Source organism: Candoia aspera, chromosome 8, assembly GCF_035149785.1.
Source record: "Candoia aspera isolate rCanAsp1 chromosome 8, rCanAsp1.hap2, whole genome shotgun sequence".
Lineage (NCBI taxonomy): Eukaryota > Metazoa > Chordata > Lepidosauria > Squamata > Boidae > Candoia > Candoia aspera.
The window spans coordinates 60584005-60605235 of record NC_086160.1 but is presented as its reverse complement, the minus strand read 5'-3'; the positions used below and the strand labels follow the sequence as shown (position 1 = coordinate 60605235).

The 21231-nt window shown below is 38.5% G+C and overlaps 2 protein-coding genes across 2 annotated transcripts in view; both read left to right on the top strand.

Annotated features, from left to right (window-relative positions):
* The window catches only part of PDLIM5 (PDZ and LIM domain 5), a 705552-nt gene that overhangs the window by 381245 nt on the left and 303076 nt on the right, over nucleotides 1–21231 (top strand). The gene's annotated exons all lie outside the window — the stretch shown is intronic.
* Nucleotides 1–21231, top strand: part of BMPR1B (bone morphogenetic protein receptor type 1B) — a 133726-nt gene that overhangs the window by 101028 nt on the left and 11467 nt on the right. The window contains exons 6-11 of the mRNA XM_063310102.1: nucleotides 5985–6081; nucleotides 11817–11961; nucleotides 13244–13436; nucleotides 16801–17098; nucleotides 18628–18803; nucleotides 20865–20995. Of these exons, the coding sequence (XP_063166172.1) occupies nucleotides 5985–6081; nucleotides 11817–11961; nucleotides 13244–13436; nucleotides 16801–17098; nucleotides 18628–18803; nucleotides 20865–20995 (1040 nt within the window). The remainder of the gene's footprint in view (nucleotides 1–5984; nucleotides 6082–11816; nucleotides 11962–13243; nucleotides 13437–16800; nucleotides 17099–18627; nucleotides 18804–20864; nucleotides 20996–21231) is intronic.

Below are 21231 nucleotides of genomic sequence, written 5' to 3'. Positions count from 1 at the left end.
CTGAATCAGAGCCATCAGGATATCTGCTGATCAGAAGGAAGATAAATGTGGTTTGAATGTCTCTGCAACAAAGAAGAACGTGTTCAGTGGTTTCCACCTCTCCAGAATCACAGGGGCAGAGATTTGATGTCTCTGTGATATTCCTGTGATTATCCTGTGATAACTCTTTAGCTTATTTTGCTATATGATAGTTTGCTAAATGATCATATTCTCAAGGAAAGCTAAAATGTGCTGTGAAGTAAGAAGGGCTTTAATACTGCTGGAAATCTTAATAAAATTATGAACAGTTTTGGTTTCTCGGTAGTCAGCTGTCCAAAATCCTCCAATTGATTTTTCTGAAAACAAAGAATTAAAATCTCCAGCTCAATATTTTCTTCCATCAGGAAACAGCATTTCCAAAGACAGTTTCCAAACATGACCATTTTTCACTTGCCATGTAAAAAGTAGAATATATTTTGCTTCTAATTCAGGAGGCTTACGACCAATGGTCACACCTTGGGGGAAGGTGTTTGTTGTTTATTCGTTCAGTCGCTTCCGACTCTTTGTGACTTCATGGACCAGCCCACGCCAGAGCTTCCTGTCAGTCGTCACCACCCCCAGCTCCCCCAGGGACGAGTCCGTCACCTCTAGAATATCATCCATCCACCTTGCCCTTGGTCGTCCCTTGGTCAGGGGAAGGTGTAGTCTAAGGAAATCGTTCAGCTGTCAGTCAAAGGTGGTTAAACTACAAATTAACCCAGATACAGTGATGATGGTAGGAAAAGTAAAGGTACCGTACTCCTGAAGTGCTTCCATGTACTAGGAATGGAAATGATCATTTTCTAAATATGAAAGGAAAGAAGAAGTTGTATAGACATGTACTGTATATGTCAGAATGAGGAGTGAAAACTGACCAAACACAAGGTCAGAAAATGTCTTAATTTACTGGAAATAGAATAAAACAGAACAATCAGCCCCATTCAATGTTCCTCATTCTAACAGCTTTCCTGCACAGTAAAATGAAATTTCCTTACGAGAACAAGGAGAGACAGCATGCTTATTCAGCAAGCAGGAAAAACAGTAATTCCCAATATAATGTTGGAAAGAATAAAACTATTGGGAATCTAAGTGAAAAAGCAGGTTTCAGGCAGAGAAGCTGAAAAATCTGTCTTTACTGAGTTAACATTCTTGTAAACAGAAGTGGTGGTGCCACCATGTCTGGCTCTCTGCTTGAATGGCTGGTGATTTAGTAAGTGGGGCACTGATGATACAAGAAAAAAATTGAGTTTGATATAGCCTTCCACTGTAGACTTCTCAGGCCCTAAATTACAACTGCAGTAAACCTGAACACTATCAGTTTGAGAATGAAGAAAATAAGTTGGGAAATATCAAATATTTCTGAAACGCAGAGGGGTTTCTTTAGATACATCTTTCTAGGAGATTGCATCCTTGGATAGAAATATTCAAACTGACTTCTGGGGGGAGGCATGGTGAACTGATGACTTCTCCGCAAAAGTGGTGCTGATGACCATGGCAAAGACCAAAAAACAGGTGAATAGACTGGTTCTTCGGAACCTCTCCAGATAAGGAGAGGACAGGAGATCACCCACATGTGCTCCAGATAGATACTCCTTGTAAGAAGACCACAGGACAGTGGTCTTCTGTGGGTGTGAGCGCCAGGAGACAAAGGTATTAGCCATCTTGCTCGCAACCACGGTGGAGCCTTGTAAAGGATACTACGTTTGCAAGCCTCGCTTTCTAATCACTTTGGATAATTGCCTATTAACCATATTAAAGCAATTAGACACCTTTGGAATGACAAGTTTGAAGAGTTGCTGGGTGTGTTTAGCTTCAACTCTGAACAAAATAAAAATTAATTACAAGCTTAAGAACTTAAAGAATTTGAAATAAACAGAAAAAAGCTAAATAAGATTTTGATCAAAGAAAGTTACAAATAGATTAAGGGTCCAATTAAATTTTGAACATTGACTTTTATTATAAGGTTTTGGAATTAACTATAAAAAAATAAATAGCTTCTCATGGGAATCAAAGTTATTTTGGCTCTCAGTTCATAACAAAGATAAGCAACTTTATGGACACTAGAGGGGACTGAAGATTCTAAGTAGAAGGGGAAAAAAATACAAGTCAGCTGTTAGTGTAGGTCAGGGTTTCTCAACCAGGGTTCCGTGGAATCCTAGGGTTCTGTGATAAGTCACTAGGGGTTCCCTGGGAGATCACAATTATTTCAAATTCAGGCAACTTCACATTAAAGAGATAAGTTTCATTCTTTATTTTTAGTTTAAGAACACTGTTAATGCATGTATACAGGGCTATATTTGAGCCTGAATGTGCAGGGGTTCCCCAAGGCCTGAAAAATATTTCAAGGGTTCCTCCAGGGTCAAAAAGCAGAGAAAGGCTGTTGTAGGTTACCTGGGACTTACAAAATGACACAAAGCATCATAACATTGGAAATATTAAAGGAGATCTTTGAAGAAATTAGTAGCTGCAATATCAACATTGTCAGTAATGATGTCTGCTTCTATGTGTAGACTATGCCTAAAAGATGTCAATGAGGGAATGACAGATATGGAACAAATTTTGTCTTACAAGACAGAGAAAGTACCGAAAGTGGAACTACAAATGACAGGCCAAGAGAATGATTTGGAAAAGGACACTTTATTGGATATACAAAAGAAACTGGCTGAATTTTTAAAAATTAAAAGGGAAGTACAAAGGACAAACAACGAGAATGACCTGGAAAATGTTTTCTTATTGGATCTACAAAAGAGGCTTGTTGAACCCTTGAAGAAGTCTGTGTGATGGAAGAATTGAAGAGAAATCAAATCCTATGACAATATTTAAGTGAACTAAAGATTAAGACTGTTAGAAGTAAAAGGAAGGAATATATAGTTGGTTTATTTGATCAGGGTAAAATAAGACATTTATTTGCAAAGTTTTGGCAACCTTAGTGGACTTTTTGCTGACACCAGGATTGAAAAGTTGTCATTTTATGGATTTGCTTATAGGTAAGGGAAGGAATATGGGATGAAGAGATACCTGTTTGTAACCTTATAAGGGGTGAAGAGTTACTACGTTTGTCTATACTTGTAAGGAAGGTTGGAAGTATATTCTTTATATATTTATTTTCTTTTTTTTATTGTATTCTTTTTTCTTGCACTTTTATTCTTTCTTACTATTCTTTTTTCTTTCTTTAAGTTTAGTTTGTATTAGTTTTTATTGTTGTAATAAAAATCCATAATTAAAAATATGCAAAAGAATAGAAATATTCAAACTTCTTGAACAAGTTTCAGCAAGTTTTTTTTAATTCAAACTAGCACCACACTTTTATGCAGAAATGTATATAAAAAGGGTTGTGAATATTGTTGCAGATAATTCTCTTCAGTATTTCCTCTTTCATTCCTATTCAGTCTGTATTTGTTTTAGTAATCCAATGATTAATAAAGTCCTTTTATTCTAATAGTAATAATAAGTAGCAGCAGCAGCTCTGTAACATCCACAGCCATTTCATTCATTAGGAGAATTTTCCATTCACTCTTTCCCCAGTAATCATTTTTCTCCTTACTGAAGGCAATAGTGATTCTTGTTAGTCTCTAAGTACACTCTTGAATTATTTCTTAAGCTTTGATTGCTTATTTTTCAGTGGCTGGACATTGTCATATACTGCTACTTCTCCCTAACCTATAAGTAATGATTTTATATCCCCAACAACTTTAAGTAAAATCAGAGTGGTTATTCAAATATATTTGCCTCTTTTCCTTCTCAAGGAAAATATCTCAAAGCTAGCTGCTATGTTTTGCTAACATACATGAGTGATACAGTCGGCGTGAAGGGAATAGAGTACGTAGCCCATGGAACTTTGGGCATATGCCTGCGTCCCCCAAATTGCTTACATATCCCTGGAAGCAATCTCCAGTGTGTCTTGATGAGCTTCCTGTCACACAAATGGCCATTCTTACTCATTTTAAAGTTGCTTTCATGGAACATCGTCTTCCAAATGAATGAGCTTCTATTATGTTCTTCTTATGTTCAACACAACTGCTTTTTTAATTGAACATCATTGTTTTCTAACCAGTAACACTACCATAGCTGCTTTGTATCTTTGGATCAGGGGATCAGAATGGAATTCAATAAAAGAAACATTGTCTCTGTTTTCAGAAATTGTACAAAGGAAGACCCAAGGGTCTATTCCTTGTTTCTTATTGACTTATGACCTTTAAAATTTGAGATGCTTTGCCTGACACAAAAGCACCAATAGGAAGCTGCCTTTTCCCCCTCTATGCTGTCCTTAGTCTTTTGATGACAGTGCATTGTATTTAAACTTCAATAAATTATGTGTATTGGAGAAAAACAATTGGTCAAAAGATACATTGTCAATATGTAGAGAGCATTTATTCTTCATGTATTCCCCACCCCCCACAATCACAGCCTATTCATAAGGCAAGTGATCCCCTTAGAGGATTCTCAGTGTTCACTACTCTACCCTTGGAGTGGTGGCTCAGGTACAAATCTGTTGGCCTATAGGGAATACTATAGTATTTTCTCATATGCTCATCCCCTTCATAAAAGAGATTTCAAAATTAGCAGCCTAGTCTATGCCATGAACACACTAGTAGCAGATGCCATAAAGTTAAAACATTAAACCTGACCCCGGCAGAAGATACGCTCCTTGTCTGTCTCTCCCATCAGAAGCAAACCAAAAAGGAAATGTTGTTCAGGGGCAAAATAGAAGATGAAACCAGAGCTTGGAAGTAAACGTGCTTAATAGAAAGCTAAGAATCCCATAGGCACATGCTTGTTGCATCACTCTGGTAAATCTGAAATGCAATAGCCGTATTCCAGGACCGATCAATAAGAATAGAGGTCTTGCAGCTTATGGTGTTATTTCTCTTCATCTTATCTTACTATATAGTACACCAAAAGAGCTCCTCTTGCCCTAAAATAACCAGATGCATGCTAGATCAGTTTGCAGTTCACGGATAAAGAAATTTATACTTGAAATGGAGACCAGAATCTCCCAAAGTCTTATTCCCATTTGTGATGGTAGTTATTAGAGATATGTGAATCCCAGTAAACCTTTTACAAACGCCATTGCTTGTTGTGTAGGTGTTCTAATGCTGGTTTATGTATTTTTCTGATGTAAACTTTGGCTTTCAGAAAAATATGCTTCTCATTTTTAAGCTGAGTTTTGTCCAGTCCATGATGAGTGCTAACAATGTCTATAGTGATGAAGTCTGTTTGCAGACCTTGCAAATAATCAGTCCTAGAAACCCCACAGTAGATGTCTTTGATTTTTTTTTCATGGTGGCAGACGTATTTCTTCATTTGTTAAATTTCTTTCATTTGTTAAATGTCATTTGTTTAGTTTCATTTGTTAACTCCATGTAGAGTCAGTTTCTTAGAAAAAATGTTGATGGCAGGTGAAAGTTGGAATGGGACGTGCTCTAATTTGCAAACTTTAACTCCACCATCCTGCCCCACAGAACAACTACCTGCTCTGTTTTGAATTCAAGGCAGAATAAAGGTAAAGTAATCCTCTGAAGTGAGGATGCGATTTCCACTGAAGTCGTGATAGAGCTACAGGATGGCATGGCCATTTCATCTCTTTCAGAGGCAAAAATGCCCAAATTGTTGAAGCAAAGTATGAGGGTGATTAACAAGGGAACCTGGATTTAAAGTGTGAGTCAGCCTATTATAAAAATGTGGCTGAATCCAGAAAGTGCAGGAGAGGCACATTCCTCAGGCCAGTGTGATTTTGTGCTGGCTCCTGTTCTGGATAGCAGTTGTTAATGTGGCCATATGGAAGAAATTTATAAGTTGTACCTGGGTGCTGCAGTTTGTTAATACCATCCCTGTCTTATTTTTATCATTCTCATTCTGCTGGCAAGTCCCTTCAAGTGCTAAGGGACGTGGGTGATGAGCTGCACTTAAATATGATAAGTAAAGTTATTCTCTGACTATTAAAGGCTTTTGTTTTCTTATTTTAGCTTTTTCAGAAGGAAATGCTCACCACAAGGCTCTGCTAATTTCAGTGACTGTCTGTAGCATCCTCCTAGTGTTCATCATCATATTCTGTTACTTCAGGTATGTCTGAAAAAAATCATACTTTCTCCCTTGACTCTTTCTTTACACCTTAGGCATGATTTGACACAAATGATCATTTTTAATGCATTCCAATTTGTTGGGTTTGTATGAAAATTGATTGAACAATTTGGTTTTAATAGTACTTTTGACATGGCTTTGCCTGTGGGAATGAGAATGAACAAAAATTGAGCTTGTGTATATGAAATGAATGGAAATCGGGCTTGTCCATAAACTAAAACAGGGATGGCCAGCTTGGTATCTTAGACATAGTAACCAATGCTGGTTTAAATGATTAAGCTCTGAGTTTTTTAGGATTTGGGGTAAGGTAATAATTCCAAAAGTACTTGATATTCAGGGGTAGGGTGAAATGTCTTAAATGTTTGGATTTATCAGGTAAATATCAATAGACATCAAATTGTACTTTTTCTTTCTTTTAACAATTAATTTTAAAAGTTTTACTACTTCTTCAGGTTATGCCAGAGTTGAGATAAACATTCAGATCTGTTTTGTGAATTAGCCTCATGGAAATGACACTCTACCATACTGTGTGTTATTCTCAAGGGCATTTTTCATAACATTCATTTTTCTATCTGTTTATTTGCTGTCATATGTAGATGCGCACACCCCACTATTAGGAAGATGGTGGTTTGGGATTTACTTGGGTGCTCAAATGGCACCTATTGGCATGTCCTTAGAGACTGGTTAAAGTCTGCTTCTTTTCTTGGGGGTGTGCTACTGCCCTTCGTGGTCTCAGGAAAACACATGTTGGGTTTAAGAAGGTGCTCGCAAGTATGCCATATTTGTCCACACACATTCCAAATCACCATTTTCCCCTTGAATCTGGATCACTACACAGCCTTAATGCTTAAGTTTTTGCCATTGCTGTTTCTTTCTCTCTCGATAAGACAGTGTCTTGGAAAAAGAGGATGACCTGGCTATCTATCTATTCATCCACACACAGAGAGAGACACATCCTTCTGAAGGGAATTGTAGAATTGTGTGTGTGTCTATTATTAGCATGCATGTGTATAGTTAGCACCCAAATTATCTTGGATAGGATACTGAAAAATGAAATAGCATAAGCCCTGTTGGATATTACCAAGAAGATTATATTTCCTGAACAGATTTGCTCAACCTGGACACCCTCTAGACATGTGGATTTCAACTCCCCAGCCAGCAACCACTGCTGATAATTTGGGGAGCTAAATTGTTCACATCTGGAAGATACTCAAATTAGGCAAAGCTGCTGGCCTGCAAAATGAAATGGAAGATATTTTTGACCAGTCTTAATAGAAGTGTTAATGTTCCTCTGACAGCTCTACCACCAACATAGCATGAAAATAAGACACTTTCATTCATAAGGAAAATAACTGACCAAACTTACTTTGAAATACACTGTTTTATCCATTGATTCAATTGGGATGGATTCCCATTTGGCTCTTCCATTCATAAAACTATTTCCTGCATCTCCATTATGTAATTTCATTAGATTGCATTATATAATTTGGCACTTCGAATGGATTTACTTTTCTTGTTTATCCCTGTCCCTTTTCCCTTTTCTACCAAGTCTCTGAGATGCTTTATATAACATATAATCTTGCTTTATGTAGTTCACTTATGTACTGTCCTACATTACATACATTTATAGGTCATGACCACTCATGAAGGGATCAGTTGGTGTGAAAAATTTACTAGAAAATAGTATTGGCCACCAGCCCTATTGATAATTTAATTGTGAATGGGAGGATAGACATGACATGTATTGCTGAGACCTGCCGATGTTGAGGGATTCCCCCTCATGGAGATCTGTTCAGCTGGTCATTGTGCATCAGTCTTGACCCCAGAGCAGGAGATGTAGTGTGGGAACTGCGTACCGGGAGACGTAGTTGTACAGGTGACCAGATGTAAGGGCTTGCTTATTATGCAGGACCCAAAGAACAAACTGAGAAAACTTCTATTTTACCATTCTCCCAGCTGCATGGCAGCATACCTCACTGTGTTTCTCAATTTCATCGCAGGAATGGTTGTGATTTCACCTAGACTATTAGTACTGAGTGATTTCAACCTTTTCTCCCTGGTGTAGGAGGCAGATAATGAGTTAAAGTTTGCCATGACAACCATGTGCTTCTTCCTGTTCATCACTGGCCCAACTCACATATCTGGCTGCACTTTGTATCTCCTATTCACCTTGAAGCAGATGTGTCATGATCTGGTTCTGGGGGACGTTTCCATCATCATGGACAGATCACTTCCTCTGGGCAATGGGGAATAGGCAGCAAAGGATCACTGCAAGGAAGAGACACCTATTAAGATAGACCTCCCTAGGTGCTTGAGGGAATAAACTAGTTTCCTAACTGCTCTAGGGGAGTTTTCCAGTGATTTGGAGAGTACTTCTACAGCTTGCCTTGTTAACCACAGGAATAGTGGTTTGCCTCTGAGTAGCCTCCACCCTGCCTGCAGATCCTATGCAGCAATTTGGTTTATTGAGGAGCTCCCTGATATAAAGCAGATGAAGAGAGGAATGAATGACTGGACATGAATAGGAGCCCAATTTGAGTCTACTCTGGCAATAAAGGCAGAAAAACATAGTTATATCTGAGCCTATATTACATCTGCTACAGTGTTTAAGATCCATTTTGTGGAAAGATGGGTCAGAAGACTCAGTTTAAGTTGTGATCATCTGGTCAAGCATTTCATGAATAAAATCACATTCAATTTGAGTTGAAAATCAGATGGAAAATATCTACTGAGATAACAGAAGTGATGTCTTGTAGTGTTGTCTCAGAGACTTTTAAGCATATGGATCACAAAAAGTAGACAGAGTCCTCTGAATTTTAGCTCTGCTATTTGTGAACATGATCCCTGCCCCACTCTTGCCCCACCTGACCAATGAAAGTGGCCAGGTAGGGTACTAGGAGCTGGATCCAGGCCATAGTCAAAACTTTTTTTAGGGAAGGGGAGATTCCAAAGATCCTTAAGAAGCATTGCTTCACTTACTCTTTAAGAGGATCCAACAAAATCCAATAACAAAATTATTGAAAAAGTGTTGAGGCTGTAGTTGCAGAAAGCTCTGGAGGGTACCAGCTGGCAGCCTGGAGCATACCAATTGGCTCTTGACAGTCTGAGTTCAGACCTGGATATGGAATAGAAATTTCATTGGCTGTTCCCATGGCTGATATTTGATGGGCCATGTATGGCAATGGCATGGTTTGTCCTTCTAGATCTTTCACTAGTTTTCAATGCAGTTGAGCACATTATCCTTCTGGACCATCTGGGAAGGTTGAGAATTGAAGGCATGATGGTTCTGCTCCTTCCTGAGTGGATGGGTCCAGAGGGTGGTTGTGGGGTGCCTCAATGTTCAGTTATTTTCTCTGTCCTGTTCAACATGTACACATCTGCTAGCAGAGATGATCCACTGGTTCCAGGTGAAGTATCATCAGCATGTATATATCCACCCCAGGCCCATTGAGGGACATGGTGGAAGTCATGCTCTGGTGTCTGGAAGCTGTCAGGGTTTGAATAGGGAAAAACAGAGTCACACCCAACCCAAACAAGACCTAGTGGTTGTTGAGACTGAGGCTGACTGATTCCAGGATTCTATCATCTTTCATCCTTGATGGGGTTGTGCTTCCCCAGAAAGAGCAGGTTCACAGTCTGGGGTTCCCCTGGACCTAGGGCTCCTGTTTCATCATGGCCAAAAGAGCCCTTGCACAGCCTTGGCTGGTTCACCATTTGCAGGCTTACCTAAAACAAGAAACAACAACCAAAGACTGTCATTCATGCTCTTATGTCTTGATTAAATTATTGTAACTCACTATAAATGGAAGTGCACCTGAAGACCACTCAGAAACTTCTGGTCCAGAATGCAGCGGCACATATGCTCAGTGGTTACAAGTATGTTTCCAGTGCAGTTAAAGGGACAGACTATTATATATAAAGCCTTACATGGCTCAGTGTGTGGGTGTCTTAGGGACTATGTTCCCCAATAGTTTCTTTCTGACCTACTTGAATGATTCAGGAGGACCTGCTGAGGATTCCCACCTACCAGGAGGAATGTAGTGTGGGTGCCCAGTGGTAGGTGTTCTCCTTAGCAGCCCCTTTCCCATGGATGTGCTTTGTGTGGTGCAGAGTGGTAGGTGGCAGCATTGCAACTGAAATTCTCCCCATGACCCGGGTTCGATCCCGGTGGAAGCTGGATTCTCTCTCGGGCAGCCGACTCAGGTTGACTCAGGCTTCCATCCTTCCAAGGTTGGTAAAATGAGTACCCAGGGAAGGTGACGACTGGGGAAGGCAATGGCAAACCACCCCTGCTATAGTCTGCCAAGAAAACGTGCAAAAGCGGCATCCCCCCAGAGGCTCAGACATGACTCGGTGCTTGCACAGGGGACCTTCCACTTTCACTTTCTCATGGATAGCTTGCCATCTGAAACACATATAGCCCCTACCATCATGGTCTCCTGGAACAAGGTGAAAATTTTCAGAGGGCTTCTGGGGATTAATTGTTATATATTGATACCACTTCTACAATTTCCTAATTTTTAGCTTTATATTTTAGTCACCAATTTATTTTTTTCCTGTTTTGTATTGTTTTTAATACTTAAATTCTGCGTTTAATACATGGAATCCACCTGGTTTCATGCACTTACATAAATTTCATAAATAAGTAAAAACATTTTCATTTCTTAAACAAATCACTATACATGCTCCATAATTTGAAACAATATAGATCACTAACATAAATTTTTCAGTGTGGAGTTCAGCTTAAACACCAAGCTGTCATCCAGGATCCATTTTTGATTTATAGACAAGTATAATCATCTGTAGGGACGCGGTGGCGCTGCGGGTTAAACCGCTGAGCTGCTGATCGGAAGGTTGGCGGTTCGAAACCGCGCGGCGGGGTGAGCTCCCGTTGCTAGTCCCAGCTCCTGCCAACCTAGCAGTTCGAAAACATGCAAATGTGAGTAGATCAATAGGTACCGCTTCGGCGGGAAGGTAACGGTGTTCCGAGTCGTCATGCTGGCCACATGACCCAGAAGTGTCTATGACAACGCCGGCTCCAAGGCTTAGAAACGGAGATGAGCACCGCCCCCTAGAGTCGGATTCGACTGGACTTTACGTCAAGGGAAACCTTTACTTTACTATAATCATCTGTATTTTGTTTTGTTTTGCTCCCCCCCCCCCATTTTATTTCCCGTTTTCTTCTGTGCATCCTTGTTTTTTTTTAAAGACCGTAGCTAAATGGTTGTGGTCAATGGAGACTTTTGGTATTGATTCAGCAAAATTACTTGCCGTGTCTGTCTAGTGAGAGTAATTGAAGTAGGAACATTTACACACTTTCAGTGCAGGCAGATGACAGTAAAGATCAGGAGTACCATGGTCACGGTGAAAGCCTCTTCTCCTTTACGAAAATTTAGATTTAAATTATGTCCTCTACCAAAACTGCAGAGAAAACTCTGTTCCTTTAAAAAGGAACAGAGAGTTCTGCAAGCTTCAGCAAAGCCAATAAACTTTTTACTCGTTGTTAAATGTAATCAGAGAGATGTAATGTATGTATGTGTATAATGAGAAGCGTACAAGTAAACAACAGTGTCATGATGCCCTGAACATACCAAATTCTGCGTAGCATTTAACAATGGAAAAATGGTAGTATTTGAAACACACAGATTTGCTTGGTATTCATGAGCAGCCAGTCTTGGTAGCATCACCTGTAGTGATTCTTATATATACACCTGCAGGTATAAAAGGCAAGAAAGCAGACAACCTCCTCATTACAGCATTGGACTTGAACAAGATGAGACTTACATTCCACCAGGAGAATCCTTGAAAGATCTCATTGAACAGTCTCAAAGCTCAGGAAGTGGTTCAGGGCTCCCTCTGTTGGTAAGGAAAGAGTATTGAGATCATAATAATAGTCCTATAAATAAAATATAACAACTTACACCATTCAAACAAAGCATATTGTTTGTATTGTATCTCAACTAAAGAAAATAACAGCATTAGCCTTTCATGTAAAAATACAGGACATAATTCTATATTTGACAGGTGAACAGTTAAGGAGATCCCAGTTATATGGCCCTCAGTTCTTACTTTTGTTTTATTAATTTGTTCATATTTTGTCCATTTTTAAAACTAACAACTTCATTTTATTTTAATTTTTGTATTTTTTGTATTTTTAAACTTCAATTTCATTTATGAAACAAGTTGAAAGAATTTGAATTCCTAGAAGTGAGTTTTCACAACTGTGAATATTCAGGGTGAACTTCTGGGGATTAATTGATATAAAAATATTGGAGAGGCATCTTTAAGCAGACATCTTGTAATCATAGGTAACATTGGAGACAAGCTTGTGAAAATTAGAAAAAGAAAAGTGAGTAAAGGGAGACTTGATAAATGTCCATTAAATCTTGATGAGGTCGAATTTTATTTTTTATTGATCACTATATAGAAAATTAGGGCTATCTGGTGCAACTAAATCAGTGACGGATTTAGAGAAGGCAAGGGACGTGGTGGCGCTGTGGGTTAAACTGCTGAGCTGCTGAGCTTGCTGATCAGAAGGTCGGCGGTTCGAATCCGCGTGACGGGGTGAGCTCCCGTTGCTAGTCCCAGCTCCTGCCAACCTAGCAGTTTAAAACATGCAAATGTGAGTAGATCAATAGGTACCTGCCTTCTTTGGCGGGCAGGTAACAGCGTTCCACTTAGTCATGCCAGCCGCATGACCATGGAAGGGTCTACGGACAAACGCCGGCTCTTCGGCTTTGAAATGGAGCTGAGCGCCACCCCCTAGAGTCAGACACGACTGGACTTAATGTCAAGGGAAACCTTTACCTAAACGGTTCTTAGTGTATGAGAGTCAGTTTTGTGTAATGGTTAAGACCAGGGAAAATCAAGTTCAGATCTCTGTTTAGCCATAGAAGCTTACTAGGTATCTGAATATCAGTTGTTAGTGAACACAACTGAAAGCATATTCATGTCCTGATTTTGGCCTATCCAAGGTATCTGTTGGCCACAATGGGAAAAGAATGCTGGACTAGATAAGCCTTTAGTCTGATCTTGCAGGTCTGTGGTAATATTTTTAGTTCATGAGCAAGTTGCAAAGGAGTTGAGTTGCAAAGATCGTGTCTAGTAGAAAGCTGTTGTAATTCCAACATCTTATGTCTGACAGGTACAGAGGACTATAGCAAAGCAGATTCAGATGGTGAAGCAGATTGGCAAAGGTCGCTATGGAGAGGTTTGGATGGGAAAGTGGCGAGGAGAAAAGGTGGCTGTCAAGGTTTTCTTCACCACAGAGGAAGCCAGCTGGTTTCGAGAGACAGAAATCTATCAGACTGTCCTGATGAGGCATGAAAATATTTTGGGTGAGTGGCATGGCTAAATATAAGCAGTTATGATTGAGGCCTGGAGTGAGGTCTCCACATTGTGTGTGTGGGCATGCATGTGTTTTAAAACTAATAGTAGATTGTTTTTTAGTTCAGTAAATGTCCAAGAATTCAAAGATGAGAAGGGCTATGTGTTGTTTCAGCAGTATCAGTATTTATATCTTTAACTGAAGTTTTTTTTATCCATTCCTCAAGTAGTAATGATAACAAGTTACATATAATCAATTACAGTCTTGTTTGAATTGTACAGTAATGATTCAAATAGGAAAAAGAGCAGGGAGGGAAAATAGCCTAAATACCAATTCTTCAAGTTCAGTAGTTCTTGTATAAAGATCAGCTAGATACACTTTACCCTTCAGAAAAGAAGAGAAGGAGAAACTAATAGAACTAGGTCCTTCAGAGAAGTGGATTGTTGATGTTCCCCATCCCATTGCTACTTTATTATGATGAAATAGCTGCTGCTGCTGCTGAAGCTGGTCTTCCACTAGCTTGACAGAATGGACCGGCCATTTCTCAGCTCCCTCTTGCTGCAAAGTCCATTAACCAACCTAAGATTATGGCTTAAAGCAGCACTCCCAGCATCTACATTGAAAGTTTTTGTGGGCCATTTTAAGTAGGTTTCAAAGATTTGTTACCACTCTCCTCAGGTGAACATGTTGGTTGATATCTCTTCAAAAAGAGGTAAAAACAGAACAGATGCTTTGCAACTACTAGAGAAAGCGAGAGAGAGTAAGTGTGTACACCAGCTCTGTTGTCCATTTTCTTCGCTTTAACATAACCCCTAACCATGTCTGCTCATTATTTTAGAAAAAAGCCACATGAGATACTCCTGCAGTACTGCAGCAGAGCAAGGACACACTAGGTGATTTGTGTGGGTTTTGAAGACTAGCCACTAGACCATTTACTTCGATTTGTTTTCCAAAAACAGACAAACTTGTCACTGCTGTGAACCGTATGCACGAAATATTTGGATTTTGCTTCTATGCAAGTAACTTTCATAATGCAGGTTAATTTTCCCAATTCAATTTCAACTCACAAGTGAGAGAACTGGAAAGGTACCGGTGAATTTTAAATTATTTCTCATGTTGTTGGTTTTAGCAATATACTCAGCCTAGATGTCATGAGTACTGATGGTGAGCAGGAGGGGCCCCCTATCCAGGGGGGAAAACGCATGCGTAGTACTGAGGAGTTAAGCAGCCATTCAAAGAGACACAGATCAGACCCGCCTTAACTTTTGGGGTTTATCTGTCTGGGTTTTTCCCACGCTTCTTCAGTTTGTTAGGATTTTCTGTCTAAAGTAGCAGTAATAAAGCACTAGAGACCCATTCCTTGTCTCAGCGTGGTTCCTGGCTGTTAAGACACTAGACTCAGCAAAGGCAAATATGAAATTTCTCAATTTTTAAAATTTGAGATTTTCTTCTTTTACTCTACATTTATCTGTTATGATACAAATTTCAAATGTAGACAATAAACCTAAAAAACCAATTGCAAAAATTTAATAGGTGTTCTAGATCAACATCCAGTCTTCAGAGTTCAACATAAGGTGCTTCTAGTTTTGTACATGTGAAGTTTTGTGCAGGAAATGTACAGTGTGGAGCAATCTGAGATGTTCCTGGAGAAGGTATGACTTTGTTGAAAATGTTAAGTATCCTAGCACCTTGACCTTAAAATGCTCTAATTCAAAAAGATATGCAGTGCGAACCATTCTCATCTGTGACAGTAAACCAACCCTACTTTTACTGACTTCCATTAGCATAGAGACTGGAAATGGATTCCAGTTTTTAGTACCTTGAGACTTCTGGAAAATGCAGATACACTTCTCTAACTCCTAATTTAATCACAGCATCCAGGGCGTATTTATTTAAATTGAACTTACAAGAAAAAATCCATACCAGAAGCACCAATAACACTATTAAATGTGTTGACAAACATTAGCTTCCCTTGAGGTTAAAGACCTATGACCAAAACATAGGAGTCTGTCCTGAACTCTGTACTTTTGCATTAAACTATGCAGAGAAGAAAACAAGATCTTTGTTTCCATCACCTACATCATCTGTGGCAGTCTTCTGATTTCAAGGGAGAGGAAGAGGAAAGCCCTACACAACATAAAACTTAAGGGAGGAAGCAGGCAGTCCATGGAGTGTATGGGGACTGAAATGGATAGAATAATGGAAGGAGATACAATGCACTTCGTTAAAACCTTGGAAAGGATAGAAATAATGTCATGAATGGAGCAGTGGAAAGAATGAGAACACTCACAAGTAATTAGTTCTAACATGGGAAGAGCTGTCTGTTTCTGCATGGCAGTTTGAATTGGGAGGAAGAGGTAGAAGAGAAAAGGAGATAAAAGATAAAAATAATTACTCACTTTCCTGATTATAGCTCCAAAAAGGTTACCCTTTCCATGAGGTTGGACATTGTTTTCAAGCAGAATCCCTATCCCACATTATCTTTCTTCCAGATTTTACCATGTTTTTGAACAAGAACAACCTGTAGCAGCTTTCATGGAAAAATGAGTATTTGAGATTTCATCATTGCAGCCAGAATATAAACTTGCAATTGAAACTGGTTATAGTTGGGTTTCCATTTTCATTTATCTCAATAATCTAGCATTCTTGTGAGATTTCTAAGATTTACAGTACAGGACTATGTTCTGCGTTTGTCACAATAAGCTGGAATCCTTAATAGTAAGCAAAGAAGGTAATGATAATTCCAGGTGTTCCTCTACAGAGGAAGCTTTCATTAGTTCAGAAGCAGAAGCTTTCAGAAGATCACATGGCAGTTAAATGAAAACATTTTTTTCCTTTTTTTCCAGTAGTGATGTGATTGAGCTGAGTTAAAATTATTGTAAAATATATAAATAAGAATCCTGGAATAAAAAGTTGGACTATCCCATGTTAAGAAATCAATGGCTAAGGTTTTAAAGACTATCAAGTATGTTTCTTGTGATATTAAGATGAGACTAATTCAACAAACATTTTTTTCATAAGTATTGGACACCACAGATAGTGTTTAAATAGTGTTGGCTGATAGCTAATCTTATTGTGTTATAAGTGTAAGATAAAGGAGGGGATACTTCTTTATATGATATAGACCCATCCTACAATTCCATTTTGGCTTAATATCCTTAACTATAGCTAATATGGTGTTATGATGACAAAAACAGTTGAATGCATTAATGTACTTTTGGATTAGATACAAACAAATTGGGATCTATCACTTTCTAATGAACTTTGGATTTACTGAGCATAGGGTGCTGCATGCAGTGCAAAGGAAACTGGATTTGCTGTTTCTTAAAAGTACTGATGATGTTAGAAAAGTCTTGTCTTAATTTCCTTTACAGGATTCATTGCTGCAGATATTAAAGGGACTGGATCTTGGACACAGCTTTATCTTATCACAGATTATCATGAGAATGGATCCCTGTATGATTATCTGAAATCTACTACCTTAGATACAAAAGCTATGCTAAAACTGGCATACTCATCTATCAGTGGATTGTGTCACTTGCATACTGAGATCTTTAGCACCCAAGGCAAACCAGCCATTGCTCACCGGGACCTCAAAAGTAAAAACATTCTGGTGAAGAAGAATGGCACTTGCTGTATAGCAGACCTTGGTCTGGCGGTTAAATTCATTAGGTGGGTAAAATATTGCCTTTCTTAATGAAGCTAGTTTGTTAAAAGTTTTTTTAAAGGAAAAGTGGGGGGAAGGTTGTACATATCCCTGAAATGAACATCTGGGGGGGGGGGAATGCTGGGAATAGTTCATTCTAAGTGAATATTTGTAGCTCAGGGTTGAACTATGGAGTCCTTGGTGCTCTCTGAGCCTTGTTGCTTTCTTGCAGACGTTTCATTGCCAGACAAGGCAACATCTTCAGTGCGAAAGGGGAGTGGGCCTTGCTGTCTGTTTATATACCATAGTTTGTCCAGCTTGTGTTGGTGGAGGTGTTGTTCTCTCCTTGGGAGTTCCTTGATTGGGCTGTTGTTTGGTGCTTGGTTGATTGACCTAGTTAATAGTTAATAGTTCCTTGATTAAGGTATAATGTACTGTTTGATTGTTCATCTGCTGTTAATCCTAGTGTTAACCTTTGCAAAGATTAACACTAGGATTAACAGCAGATGAACAATCAAACAGTACATTATACCTTAATCAAGGAACTATTAACTCAGTCAATCAACCAAGCACCAAACAACAGCCCAATCAAGGAACTCCCAAGGAGAGAACAACACCTCCACCAACACAAGCTGGACAGTAATAAACAGAGAGCAAGGCCCACTTCCTTTTCGCACTGAAGATGTTGCCTTGTCTGGCAATGAAACGTCTGCAAGAAAGCAACAAGGCTCAGAGAGCACCAAGGACTCCATAGTTCATTCTAGCTGGCAACCAATCTATGATATGTTACTCTAGGGGTGAGCAATGTTTGAGAATTTGAGTGCCGCAGCTAAGCCTGCTACCCTTTCAGAAGGCTGCAGGAAGCTGTCCCATGATGATATTACCCCACCAGAAGGAGCAGGGTGGGAGAGTGTATGAATTGTGGCATTATGAGAATAAACCTACTTCAACTAATAAATTTTCAAACTGAAGATTGTCCTTTTCAGTAGTTTGAATTAAACTGCCACAGCACAGATGCGTCTAAGGTGATGGTGATGCAGAGATACAGTAATATAAATGGTACAGCTCCTAAGCGTTTTTATTAGATAGGTGTTCTTGTATCTGTATCTTCCTTAAGATAATGAATACTAATTCCTTAGCTTTTTATTATCCCCCTGAAAGCCTTAGAATCTGAGGCACCTTAAGATATCTGTAAGAGAAATATAATTGTAATCCTTGGCATCAGCATCCCAATTTATTGCCAGCAAATTCTCAAAAACGTCTCCAGCATCCTCTGCTGAGTTCTTTTTTCCCTCTTTTCTGGTTTTGCAATTGAATGCTTAATATAACACTGGGTAGGGATTTTGTTTAAAAATGAGCATTTGGTTAGCACTTGACAAGCTTTCTTTGTAAGAATAATTTCCATTGAGATTATATGTTAATATATGACTTGCACAGATATAGTTTTAATTTGGACAGGTGTGGGTGTTTCTCTTTCATAAGCAATTTTAGTTTTTGAAGAGAAACTTTTTGCATACTTAATTCTTGTGTCTTTTTGCTACTCTCCATTTTCCAGTGATACAAATGAAGTGGATATCCCACCAAACACCAGAGTAGGAACAAAACGTTACATGCCCCCTGAGGTGCTGGATGAAAGTTTGAATCGAAATCACTTTCAATCATACATTATGGCTGATATGTACAGCTTTGGGCTCATCCTTTGGGAAATAGCAAGGAGATGTGTTTCAGGAGGTAAATATTTAGACATGGCTGCATGCCTTTAACATTATACCATCAGCTTTCATGGACTGTATCTACAACACAAAGTTCATGTTAAAATTTATTAGTTAGAGTTTTAAGTGCCACAGAATTTGTTTTTGCTGCCACCAATGAACACAAACTATTCCCCAGAAAATGTTTGTGTATCCTTCCTTCCTTTTTTTTTTAAAAAAAACAAGGGAGAAAAAAGAATTACAATAGCTTCTTTTAAAGAATTGCTGGCACTAAACTAAGTCCGTTTCTACTCCTGGGACTTATTATTCCTTTTTCTGTAAGGTCTTATTTAGCCATAAAGATTTATTCTGTATTTTAATAGACTCTTTTAAAGATGCAATATTTCATAATCGTAATGGGAATTTGGAGCTCATTTATGGGAACTCTTGTGGTTATAAAAATTACTGCTAAAGCAAGAGCACAGCTGTTATTTGAACAAAAATACAATGAAGTTGATTTTGCCTAGGTACCATGATTAACAAGGAGATTACTTAGATTTAAGAGCAGAAAGATAGGCATTAGCAGGTGTTAGTTGGCTTTAGAATGCCTGCAACTGCATAGGACAGAACAGTATTATCCTGATATAAGATTAATTCCAGATTCAAGAAGATTTGGAGTGCTAACTCTAAATCTTCTACTTTATTGTATTCTTTTTCATATGACTGTTTGATGTACAAAAGTTTGTAAAGTGAAATCTGCACATTGTAGTAACCCTTTTAAAGGGTATAATGTGCAGATCTATTAAGCTGAAGCGACCTAAAAAAGGAAGTTGGGTATTTTATTAACACTTTTGATTACTAAAAATCAGTGTGCAGATTAATCTCACAACAAAAGACCAGGATCCAATTTTCTTTGTAAAGTTTTGGTCATGAGACTTGTAAATTGATAACTAGGAAAGTGCCTTCAGCTTTGCACAAAGTACCATTCTTTTACAATGGAGGTATTGCAACCAAATTATTTGTTATGAAGAACTGAACAGGGATTGCATTTCCATATGGCTTGGATAGTAATAACGAACATACACCTGACTATGAGAAGATGTCTTCAGTTGCCTTAGAAGAAGAATGGCTGGTGATAGGCTTCTAAGACGCTTTTTCCAATGCCCAGCATCTTGAAGACTGCACTGTCAAAACTTGATATTAGGTTGAATAATGGCAGCATGGTTTCCATGAATTTTCACCAGAAAATTAAAGGAAATGAGTATGTTAAGCCATTGACAGGCATTGAGTAGAGTTTAAACTAACTCCCCAATATAGAAAGTATGAAAATTAAAACTTCTCTCCATTGGAGGTAGTGGTGTTAAGTCTATAATGACCATTGGCAATCAGAAAAGTAGCCTCTTCCTGTAATCATGGATAGAGCCTGGGGGAGTAGCACTGTGTGACATCTCATGTTGCTTTCAAGGCATTTTATACATATATTAGAGGTAAATGTGAAATTTTGCCCCTAGTTTGCTCCCACCAAAGCTGTGCACAAATAGCCTTTTAGAGGTTTCTATTAAACATGTAGAAATTGGGTGAATAATTTCTTTGGATTTCTTCAGAGGAAAGAAAATTCACTAAGAATTCTTCAAAAAGCAAGATTGCCTCAATGTTGAAAAGAGCACGGGGAGGAGCTGTCTTATCTCCCCGCTTGGGATTTAATCAAAGTAAGGAAAGTTGCAGACTATTGACTATTGATGATTGTGCAATGGAATATAGTACTTCACACATTTTCCTTGGACCTCTCTCATCAGTAAATATTTTTGAGAACAACACACTCCAACATGAGCATTTTGCCAAATTTTTCTTCTCCTTTGAAAGACTTCCTACAGCAAATTCTTTTATCATATTGAATGAGAATAGTCAGAACAAAATATAGGTTGATTTTTCCTGCTACCACCTATATAGTTTATCTAATCTAATCTAATCTTATAATATTTTATATTATAATAATAATAAACAAGTTTGTTGAGCTTCATTTAAACTTGTGAGTTCTTAAACCCACAGGAATGTTCAATTAGAAAAAAATTATATATTTGCCAAATGATCTCCCTGCTAGGTATTGTTGAAGAATACCAGCTTCCCTATCATGATCTTGTTTCAAGTGACCCTTCATATGAAGACATGAGGGAAATAGTATGTATCAAGAAATTACGGCCTTCGTTTCCCAATAGGTGGAGCAGTGATGAGGTAAGGAGAACATTTTCAAAACTAGGAAAGTGGTTTCATCCCATTTCTGTGTAATTTTTTAAATAATTTGAATCAAGTGCTTAAAGAGAAGAAAAGGAATACCTAAATGATAGGACATTGCCCTTGCTTTAGGGAGATATTTTCTCTTCAATCAATCCATTGTTGGATCCTTTTGGAAACCCTTTTATGAAATGTAGGAACAGAAAGAGACTATGATGAAACTGCAGATATCCATG